General features: G+C 45.6%; 1 protein-coding gene across 3 annotated transcripts in view; it reads right to left on the minus strand.

Moving 5' to 3' along the window:
• The window catches only part of LOC147627645 (uncharacterized), a 154,450-nt gene that overhangs the window by 66,938 nt on the left and 75,499 nt on the right, over window positions 1-12,013 (minus strand). For all 3 annotated transcript variants that reach the window (XM_086814564.1, XM_086814563.1, XM_086814565.1), the window contains 5 exons: window positions 4,175-4,385; window positions 3,982-4,068; window positions 3,679-3,798; window positions 3,540-3,592; window positions 3,328-3,445 (listed from right to left, as the gene is read on the minus strand). In XM_086814564.1, coding sequence (XP_086670690.1) covers window positions 3,328-3,445; window positions 3,540-3,592; window positions 3,679-3,798; window positions 3,982-4,068; window positions 4,175-4,385 — 589 coding nt within the window. The remainder of the gene's footprint in view (window positions 1-3,327; window positions 3,446-3,539; window positions 3,593-3,678; window positions 3,799-3,981; window positions 4,069-4,174; window positions 4,386-12,013) is intronic.

The following is a 12,013-nucleotide window of genomic DNA, read 5'->3' on the forward strand; positions in this document are numbered from 1 at the left end:
CACAGCCATGACTTCCACTACCTCCTTCAGTGGTGGCTGGCTCAGCGGTGCAATCCTCATCTTCCACATCTGCTAGTGCGGCAATGGTGGCTCCACAGGTACGATCTTCCCCCGCTTCACCTGAATTATCCAAATCTTAGTGCCGATCCACAATAATTTCCCTCTGAAAATGACACTGTTATTCCCCCTTCCGTCCGACCTCCTCGCCCACATACTCGTCTCCATCCCACCCAGACTCCATCCGCTTCCAACCCTGTTTCCGTGCGCCATTTTCATTCGACACCCACATCCACATCCACCTCCCATACCACTCCCTTCACCATCAGTTTTATTGACCCATCTCCATTCCACATTCCCCAGTTTCTCACTTTGTTCAGTCAAGCCGAACTAGCCACCTTAGGCTTGACAGGTCTCGCATCCATTCCGGCTTTGAACGTGATGGATGCCTCCCTTTGTGCCATCAATTTTATCGACCATCTCCATTCCACCTTCCCAACACCACTCCCTTCACCATCAATTTTATCGACCCATCTCCAGCTCCCGTACCCTACACCTCCATATCCTATTTCATTATTATCTTCTGCTACAAGAAGGTCCCACATCACCTCTACCTTTCGTTTCTACACACTACACCGAGGCTTTTCATTGGTTTTGCACCAGCCGCCCCTTTCCCTTTCACCATAGTGGGGCGGCGATGAGTAGGAGGAAAGTGTAGTGGGGGGCTGTTGCAAGAGGTAGGTGAGGAAACGGGGAGAAGGCCAAGTAAATGATACAGATTTACTATTTAGGCTAGTTGAGCTCAGCGCGAAATCGGCGGCAACGGAGGCGAATGAATTCATAGAGGAGAGCCACACCATTCTTCTCCTGCGGCATCTCACGTCCGACCTCGGGTGCAAAAGGATCTCCCTACCTTCTCCCACTGCCGCACCACCACCTCCGCCACCCCTGCTACCCCCTCGGTCACCCCCTCTGACACCCCTTGATCACCCCCTCCGCTCCCTTCCACTCCACTCCACTTCCATTTCCACCTCGAGGGTCTCTGTTGGCGCATCCGGCTGCCTACCATCCTCACTTGCAATGGTCTCCATCCACTCCACCTCATCCCTTTCCTCGCCAACACAAGTTCCCTCCCCTTCCCTACCCGATCACCCAGCCATGGCACCCTCACCACTTCCCCGCCACTAGATGCGGGCAGCAAGTTGTCATCTGGATCCTTCCCAGCTAATCTTCCTCCTACTATAGTGGTCACTAGACTTCTTCGACCATCCCTTCTGAGGAGCCATGTCTTCCCACACCCACTTTGGGTTCTCCACATGAGGTCACCTTTCCCATCGATCTACATGAGAGCACAAAGTGCATTGAGCTTCCTGGCTCTATTTTCTTACAGTGCTCCAGATATTCCATGGGTGATCTACCCTGCGGTTCCCTGATCCTCCAGAGCGGTTGTCCTTGCCTCACTCTTGTCGAGCTCACCGCGTAGTCCAAGGTTGGATAATCTCTCAACTGATCTTCGCATCTACTCCACCTACCTCACAGACTACTTCGAGCTCTCTCGTGATACCCGTCCCCAAAGGGATCGCACTAAACAGGCCGAGGACACGATTCGGGGTCTCCAGACTCAAGTCTCCACTCTTGAGCAATGCCTTCACAAAGCAGAACCGGAGCTCACCCAACTCCTCACATCATCCTCCCGCAGCACAGGAAGCGCAAGAGTTGTGTGACTAAGTTGCACAGTAGAACAGGGAGCTCATCTCCTTACGAGCCCAAGCAGCGGACTAAGAGGCCCTTCGCCAATCTCTCTGCCCTCTCCACTCACTTCTCACTGATTCTCAATCCTCTTCATCAAAAGGGGTACCCAGCACAACGTCAGTTTTTCTCCAGCATGAAGAGGGCCTTTAGTTTTTTTTTAAATAATTGCACATACCATCTTTCATGATGTCAATGTTTTCCATAATTGTACCTACCATCCTTCATGATGTATCGACAGTATAGTGCATATATTCATTCAATAACAATTTATCAGTTCACAGTATTTTTCTTTCTGTCTTCCTCACTGAGGACGGTGAGCACTCTAGTGGTGGGCAATCTATAGCCACTAAGGGTGCCCACACTGGACTGTTCCAGCTGGACCATCCCAGGGTGCCACACTCAATCATCCCCACCCTGGACCGTTCCATCGGATCATCCTGGAGCATTCGATGGACCATCCAGAAACGAAAACGTACCACCAATGGATACATGAGAGGTGCACTCACTCGCATTGAAGGCACCGCACTATCACCCAATGGGCATCTACCAAAGATAGGAGATGCACTGCCATGCACGAATCCTTAAAATGGTTCCTGCGCTCATTCAAGGGCATCCTTTTCCATCTAGTCCTATTCATTGAGTCTTGATCATTGAGTCCTGTAATTACTTGTCATTCCTTCTTGTGTGTCATCCTACTCACTCTGACCACTGCTGAGTATGCACAGCACAGTGACGCACAACCACCACTTTAATGTGTCGGCCAACCAACCTTGCTACATGTTGGTAGCCTGTAATGTAAAGATGTGGTCTAGGATCGAATAATTCCTCAAGAATGTCCTATGGCAGTCTGTCGGTGCCCCTTTGCCCATGAGCTGATCTGAGCCTCCAAGGCTGCTCGTAAATCTTGGCCAACATATGGCCAATCATGATGGTTTGGTAGTTATTGGGCTCCAGATGTAATGGTCTGTTTGATATTATCCGCAAGTATAAAAAGATCAAGGCTAGTGGAGATCACTTTAATAAGACTCATGGTGGGCAAGTTTGCCAAGGAGTTACTAGACACAGCATAGTCATCACTTGCAAGTGGCAACGGTTAATGACAATGGTGTTTGAGGTCCAGGCCCAAGGAGAACAAACATGTTGTCACAATCAAGGTGCCTCTCTTGGGATCGGATGGCCAATGCACAAGCGAACAAATGGATTCCAGACACATGACCAAGAGGTTGAAACCGCTGGGTTTCAAGGGGTATGAAGGAGGTTATGCCATGGTTTTTTGTTTTCTTTAACAACCTTATTTTCTCCATTCATTTTCCTGCTCTTCTCTATCGTTGAACAGCCTTCAACATTATAGTTTAATTATTTACCTTTGACTTTACAGTTATTATCTCTAAGCATTGCTTTTCTTTTTTGCTTTTTTTTTTTTTGGGGGGGGGGGGGGGGGGTGGCGGGGGGCGGGGGGAACAGCTGAGTGCTCTGGATTTGTACTGGATTCATTCCCAGAATTCCATTTGTCTCAAAAAGATGATGCTTTACAAGACTCTGAACATTATTGTGGCGGTGACCTCTATGAATAATTACCTGAGTGAGCTGGCCATCTTTCAAAGCTTCTGCCTGGTCACCCATAGTTGCCCAGGGTTGTAAAAGACCATGACATAAAGAATGGACATTCAGATCCTGGCCCATGTGCTTCAGCAGCCTGATCCACAAATGTTTATTAGTATAACTTTATTACTTTTCACTCAAGCTTTGCTAGATTTGGACCTGATTCAAAACCTCCTCAAGGCAGTCACCTGCGTCCAAACTCTTGTAGCTGGAGTCCAGTGTCTGTATTTACTGCCTGCTCCTGTGAGAACAGGGAGGTGCGCTTTAGTTACAATTTACAATATAGAAACATGAACCTGAAGAACAACTGAAGATTTTTATAGACACCTGTAAAACTCTAGCAAGCTCGTGTTCTGCTGGTGGTGAGACCGGCATAGCCTTCAAAACAATTGCGATGCACCTCATATTCAACAAACTCTTGCCATTGATCTCTGCTATGACAAACGTCTGTGACATGTACGTCAAGATCAAGAACCTATTGCATAAACAGTGCTGCTACAAACTGTACAAAAAGTTAGGTTTCATGCTGCTACAAACTTTATAAAAGTTAGTAGGCATCCATAAATGAGTTTAAGAAGCTACTACTCATCAGCAAAAAATATAATAGTGGAAAGAATAAAGATTGCATACCTTCAATGCAAGACTTGCATATTCATGTCTCCGTGATACCAGATGAGTGATCATCTCAGTATATATATTTCCATGTAAAGACTTTATCTACATCACACACAGAATGGGTGTGCATCAAGAACCTGAATACCATTAATGGAAAGCCATCAAAAGAATATTCATGCCTAATTTAATTACGCAACTGACAACCAACCTGGCTTGCTGTCTGTAACGATTGCACTCGAAGAGCCAATAGATTGCCCACAGTGGTGATATCATTTTCTGTTACACCATGCAGGTTCTCTAGGATTTCATCCAGCAAGGATTTTGCAGCACGAAGGTGGATCGGGTTATTTAGCCAGCTTTCAAGCATACTAGAACCTAGAACTCTTACTTCCTCATATCCTACTCCCTGCATGAGCAACCTGTGACCAGCCGTATGTTTGTTTAGCACAAAATTCTATTTAGAGATTCAAACTGAGTTGTGTAGAGCCCTCCATCAACAAACCCGACAAAAGATTCGATCATACATATATCTGCTTTTTGGGCCCTTGTAACCTATAGAATATGATTAACCAAAACACTTAATAGTAAACATTCATTCCCTGGATTTAATAATGCTCGAAAGAGTGACTGGTCCCCAAGACATCATTAAATTAGTTGCATGCATTTGAGGCTAGACTTATCAGTGTCTGCCAAGACTTGAACCCTTGTGATTGACACAACTGCGTCTTACTACCAAGATGTGACTTGCCAACTTATCTATGACAATTATATCTCACCAATTTCAGTGCAGATCCCAAGATAAATTCCTGGTGTCAGATCATGCAAGAAAACCCCAGATCATCTAAGAAAACCCAGGGCATTGTAGATGAGGTATGCTGGTTTCAAGCATTCTCAGAACTAGGCTACTGTCACCATTTGGCCACCCAATTGGTCCACCCGTGTTTTCTGATTATTGGTAGTTGCATATGCCAGGGATTGATGCCACTCGTGTCATACTATGGACTTGGCTTTCCGCTGGGACTTGTGCATGTGTGTACATGCCCGGAAATGCGTGGAGAATTGGTGTTCCATTGGGTCTAGTACCTCATGTACTTGCCTGGAGCACGTCTATTTTGGTATAGTTTCATGAACCGGAATTGTCCATACCAATGCTGCATTGCATAGCATCTTTATGTGCTTGCTTGCAATTGAAATTGCATGCTGTTTTCATGCTTGCCAGACCAATGTGTAGTTCCGGGTAAGGGGATGCCCGCCCGTGAACCGTGCGTGTAACTGTCTGCTCACATGGTTATGTGGCATGTGACAGGTGGTAAGTATTGGTCATAAACCTAGCTTTAGGAATTAGCACTAATTTATAAGTGCGTGTGTACACACTTCATTAAGTTTTGGGCAACCAAAACTCACTTATAAGTTATGACGAGCCCTGTGTTCGCACGCACTGATGTCCCGAGGTGGACAAAACCCAATGCCCACCACCCATACCTTATCCCCTTTGTACAAAGGGAGCAACCAGCGATGTGTCCGCTCTAGCTTGCACCACAAGACACTTGTCCTCTCTACCTGACACCTACAATGAACAACTCACTCTCTCTCTCTTCTCTATCTCTCTAAGAGTAGGCACCCGCTTCATGAGGCCTCTTTGGCTGTATTTCTCCTTCCCAACTCCATATCGAAACTTGCTAGTGTGTTTTCCAAGCTTCCAAGAGTGTTTCCAAGTGGTGTATACTCTTCCACAAACTCCCAATGATTGAAATTCAGCAAAACAGCTCTTATTTTTACTTTAATTTTTGGTCTTTTGCTGAAAACCTAATTTCAGCCCTCCTTTCTCAAGTTGAACCAAAAAGGAAGCTTTCCCAAGGTTCCCTTCATCCTCTTGAAGACTTTTGTCGTGAAGGATTATGACAAATCGAAGATTTCAACACACCAAACGCTTCATCACGAAGACTTCCGTTGTCACCAACTCTACTTGCAATTTAGTAAACTTTGATGCTTAAATATGGAAGCAAGTAGTAGGAGGGAGGAACCGGACTCCATGTTCACATACCATGTGTAGTGTTGTCTTGTCCTACGCGCTCTCTTGCATATTGTTGATACCATGTGTTGGTGGAACAATAGAGAGGAGATGGTAGGGAACATGGGCACTTGAGAGGGTAGTGTGAGTTGCAAGTCTACACTGACAACTACATTGTTTGCAATTGTTTTTATGTATATTTGTAAGGAAATCTGGTCAGAAATGCCCATGACACTATGTACTTGATTCTCCCAAGATCAATATACTTTATTTGAGGGAGGGGCTGGCCGTTCCGGCTCACTGTGAGTCTCTTATCAATTCAACAAATTACTTCTTGTATTGAGCATGTTGTCCACTAAATCTTGGTGTAATTAAGTGTATTGATTAGCATTGTGTTCAACCAAGTCACATTGGTATCAGAGCATACAGTTCTCTTTCACTTCTATCATAAAAGAGAATCACATGAGCACTAGCTATCTCTACACTTAGAACACTATGGACAGTCATACAGTGAATGTTGGAGATGCTTACACAAGAGGCGGGGACAAGGGATAGCTTAAGGATCAGCCCGCTTGTTCATGTTTGATGATTGTGCAACTCAAAACGTCATATCTACACAGATGGCAGCTGCTTTGGATATTGAAGTGGAGGACATAGGTCCTCAAACTAAAGCAGAGATTGCCTTTGTTGGTAGAGAAGTGCAAGTTATGCCCTTTATTGGCAAGTTGCGCATACACATTCAAGGCTACATGGATCATGAGGACTTTCTTGTGGCGCCTTTGAATGGTTGTGATATATTACTTGGAAAGCCTTTGCATACATGCATTGATCCGTGCAAGGCTTACAAGACCAACAAGATCAACTTCATGTATTAAGGCCGAGAGCATGTGATTGCTGGTGAAGAATGTGGTACCATTCCCCTTGTATCTCATGTACAAATTTAAAAAGTCATGAAAAAGAGTGTTTTTGCGTACTTGATTTTTATACGGGATTATGTTAAAGAAAATAATGTGCATGTAAACACTCTTAGTAATAATAGGCTGAAATTCTTGCAAGAGTACAATGATTGTTTTGCTTATGAGTTACCAAATGAGTTGCCACTCGTACGAACGGAAGATCATCGTATCGATCTAGTGCCAGGTAGCTCACCACCTAATAGGCCAGCCTATTGTGTAAGTGTTGTTAGCAGTCATCTCCTGTCTGTACATTACACACTAGGGCCTCTGTTGTGGGTGTGCCCGCCCAGTTAGGTGTATCTCCATTTTCCCTATTTCTCCGTGTATATTTTCCCCTATTTTTGTGGACGTAGGGCTGTAGTGTGCCGGCTGGCTGCTTTCAGACCTGGCTGACTGGATTATGTCTTGGCCAACCAGCATATTCTGGCCGACTTGCTATTTTATGCAAGTCGTGGACATTTAGGTGCTGTCGGCTACTTTTAGACTGGCCAACCAGCACTATGGGTTGATATAAATATCACACCCTGCCCCCCACACCTTTTTGTATCGGATCCACTGGAGCATTCTATTGCTCTACGGGTCAAAGAAACACGTCAAGTTGTATGGGAAGGTGGAGTGGAGAAAGATATCTACAAACTCTCAACACTCTCTTCTCTGACGGGCACTCAAATCGGTGACTTGTAGCACTTCTGTTTTGGCCACTTGAATGTGGATACGCTACACCGGGCTTTCCGAGACCAGTTGGTGGATGGCTTGCCAGATGTTGGCAGCAGGCAGGGATGCTGTAGTTCTTGCATTCGTGGTAAGCTGCACAAGGAATCTTTTCCGAAGCAAGCTTCTAGGCGGGCTTCGAAATCTTTGGAGTTGGTACACACTGACCTATGTGGACCTATGCCGCCCCTATCCTTGGGAGGTTCTTTGTACTTTATGCTGTTGATTGTAGTAGATTCACATGGGTTTATTTCCTTTCCCAGAAGGACCAAGCTTTTGCTCGCTTCAAGGAGTGGCATGTTATGGTGGAGAAGGAGTCTGGATTGCAGATAAAGACTCTTCACGCAGACAAAGGACCAAGCTTTTGCTCGCTTCAAGGAGTGGCATGTTATGGTGGAGAAGGAGTCTGGATTGCAGATAAAGACTCTTCACGCAGACAAAGGAGGAGAGTTCTCTTCTAATGCATTTGTGCGATTTTGTGCAGAACATGGGATCAAGTGGGAGCTGGCCAATAGAGGTTTGCCTTCAGAGAATGGAGTGGTTAAGCGAAAGAACCAGATTGTGGTGGAGATGGCAAGGACGATGTTGAAGCATCATGATCTTCCTCGTCCACTTTGGGGAGAGCCTGTGGCTACGGCTGTCCATATCCTCAACTGATCTCCAACGACTTCAGTACCAAAGATGACTCCATTTGAGGCTTATTTTGGCAGGAAACCAGATGTCTCCCATTTCCATGTGTTTGGGAGTGATGCCTATGTTCACATTCCAAAGAAGCAGAGGGGGAAGCTTGACTCAAAGTCCCAGAAGCTTGTATTTGTGGGATATAACTCTCTTTCCAAAGGCTACAGGTTGTATGACCCGAAGCGGAATAAGGTTGTTGTCAACAGAGATGTTTTTGATGAGCATGTTCCAGCTTCCACTTTTGATGAGCCGCCGCTTCTTGGAGACCCAGAGGAGAGTGAGGATGACTCCCAATCTATTGTTCCAGCTAGACAACCTCGGTCAGTTGTAGAGGTTGAGCCCGAGGCTGGAGGCGAGCCCCAACAACAGCAGGAGGCTCCGCGTTCTATTCGAGTACCAAGGTGGTTGTTAGACACCCTTAGGGAGTCGGGTGTTACGGAGCTTCCCTCCGAGTGGAACACAGAGGATGGACCTCGAAGATCGCACAGAGTTCGTGACAAAATTCATTCAGCGGAGCTCTTACAGGTAAACTATGCTTTGATGTCTCATATCATTCGAGACAAAGAACCCACTTCCATGAAGGAAGCTCTTTCTCAAGAGACTTGGAGGAAAGCCATGCAAGTGGAATTGGATGCCATAGAGAAGAATAAAACTTGGGAGTTGGTTCCGAGGCCGTCAAAACGGTTAGTCATTGGTGTCAAGTGGGTCTTTAAGACCAAGTATGCGTCTGATGGGTTGGTGGAGAAGCACAAAGCTAGACTTGTGGCTAAGGGCTATGCTCAGCGGCCTGGCATCGACTATCAGGATACCTTTGCACCGACAACGAGGATGACCACGATTCGGACCGTTCTTGCCCTTGCCTTTTCTCAGCAGTGGCACGTATATCATATGGATGTAAAACTCGCGTTCCTTAATGGTGACTTGCAGGAGGAGGTGTATGTTGAGCAGCCTCCAGGCTTTGAGGTTCCGAGATCAAAGGGGATGGTTTACAAGTTTCATAAGGCCTTGTATGGTCTTAAGCAGGCTCCTAGGGCTTAGAATTAGAAGATTGATTCCTTCTTTCTACAAACAGGATTTCAGAGATCAGTTGCAAAACCTAATTTGTATCTCTTTCGGGAACGCGGTTTGGTCACGTTGATTATCCTTTATGTGGATGATCTCATTCTCACTGGCGGTCATGTGGAGCACATAGCAGTGACGAAGGCTCCCTTATCAAAGGAGTTTGAGATGACCGACTTAGGCTTACTCCATTTCTTCTTGGGATCGGAGATTTGGCCGACCTAGAGGGGGTTCTTTGTCTCTCAACAGCGGTATGTTCATGAGTTGCTCGAGGCCTTTGGGATGGAGAACTGCAAGCCTATCACTTCACCGATGGACCCAAACACTAAGCTTACAGTGAATGATCCTTGTGATCAAGTTAATGCCTCTCTATATCGAAAGCTCGTTGGTTCATTGATTTGGTTGTTGAACACCAAATTGGACTTGAGCTTTCCCATGGGGCTGTTGAGCTCATTCATTCAGACGCTTTGAAGACTCATTGGGACACAGGATTGCGGATCTTGCGGTATCCGCACGGTACGAAGGATCTTGGACTCTTCTATGACACTAGAGAGGGAACGATGTATGGAATCCGACTCCAAGACTAGAGTGACTAAGATTGGAGAGGAGATCCAGACACGAGGAGATCTACATCAGGCTGTGGTTTTACCCTCGGCTCAAGAGCTATTTCATGGAGCAGCACAAGAGAGCCAACTATTGCCTTGTCGTCTACAGAGGCAGCATACTGGGCTCCTTGTGGTGTTGCTTGCGAGGTTGTGTGGCTGCAGAGGTTGCTTGGCGAGATTGGGTTTCCACAAAAGGAGCCCATGGTCATCCAGTGCGATAACCAGAGCTAACTGGTGACATCTTGCTTGTTTATTGTTCAATGGAGGACAATGCGGCGGACCTCTTCACGAAGTCTCTACCTCAAGCTATGCTTTGGCAGCACTCCAACTCACGAGGGTTGGTTCCACATCCAGGAGCTGAGAGGGGGTGTTAGCAGTCATCTCCCATCTGTACATTACACTAGGGCCACTGTTGTGGGTGTGCCCACCAAGTTAGGTGTATCTTCATTTTTTCCTATTTTTCCATGTATATTTTTCTCTATTTTTGTGGACGTAGGACTGTAGTGTGCCAGCTGGCTGCTTTCAGACCTGGCCGACTAGATTATGTCCTGGCCGACCTACATATTCTAGCTAACTTGCTATTTTATGCAAGTCATGGACATTTAGGTGCTATCGGCTGCTTTTAGGCTGGCCGACCAACACTGTGGGGTGATATAAATATAACCCCTGCCTCCCACACCTTTTTTATCAGATCTACTGTATATAGCAAAGTTTATACAGCTTCTCTCCCTCTCTCATCTGCATTTTGCTCTCTACAGCAATTGTCTCTCATTTCCGCTGTGCATTCTGACAACTGCATCCCAAAAAGAGGAGATCATGAAGCAAGTAAATGAGCTTCTTGAGAAGGGTTTGGTTCCGCCAAGCTCTTCTCCATATTGTTCACCCATCCACTTGGTTCAAAAGAAGGATGGATCTTTTCGTATGTGTGTGGATTATAGAGCTTTGAATAAGCTCACCATCAAGAATCGGTTTCCGATTCCACAAAGTGTGTGTGGTGCCTAAGGATGTAAATAAAACCGCTTTCAGGACAGTATTTGGGCTTTATGAGTATCTTGTTATGCCTTTTGGTCTTACGAATGCCCCGGCTACATTCAATAGAATGATAGATCGTATATTCCACGGGTACAGGAAATTTACAGGTGTCTTCTTTGATAACATCCTAGTCTTCTCAAAGACCAAAGAAGGGCATAGAGCTCATTTGCCTATTGTTTTTAAAGAACTCAATAAGCATTACCTCTTCATAAATGCAAAGAAGAGTGAGTTTTTCTTGTCAGAGATACATTACCTTCTTGGGACTAATTTTACTGTGAAAACAAATCACCAGAGTTTGAGGTATTTTTTTACCCAAACTAAATTGTCAAAGAAGCACGAGGATAGTCAATTTCCTCTCTATGTTAAATTTTCAGATCTTGCACACCCCAAGAAAGAAGAATGTAGTGGCAGGTGCATTGTCACGAAAGCCATATGTAGCAGCTATATCGGTTGCCTCTCATGGGGACTTGTTTGCCATGCGTGACTTGTATCATACGGATGCTGATTTTGCCACTATTTGGGCTGATTTGATGGCTGGTCATGCACATGCCTCATATGTGATCAAAGAGGGTTATCTCATGAAAGATAATTGCATATGTATGGTGTCTGACATGAGCCAAAGGTTTTGGATGAGTGCCATGCTCCTCCATATGCTAGTCATAGAGGCATAATGCCTACTATGCACATGATTGAGCGGTATTTCTTTTGGCCAGCTATGCGGAAGGACATAGAGGCACATGTACGTACATGTATCACATGTCAAAAGGTGATATTTGATAGGCGCAAGGCACTAGGTTTACTTCAGCCATCGCCTATTCCTACACAGCCATGGAAAAGTATTACAATGGATTTCACTATGGACTTGCCATGGACCCAACAGGGTAATGATGCTATTTGGACAATTGTGGACAAGTTTAGGTTTATGTGCTTGTGGATGAGCCATATGGGCTGTCATACAAGTTTATGCTCATATACAAGAGCCATGTGGGCTG

This window comes from Cibotium barometz, chromosome 20 (assembly GCF_041138505.1).
Source record: "Cibotium barometz isolate CiBa-2024 chromosome 20, ASM4113850v1, whole genome shotgun sequence".
NCBI lineage: Eukaryota > Viridiplantae > Streptophyta > Polypodiopsida > Cyatheales > Cibotiaceae > Cibotium > Cibotium barometz.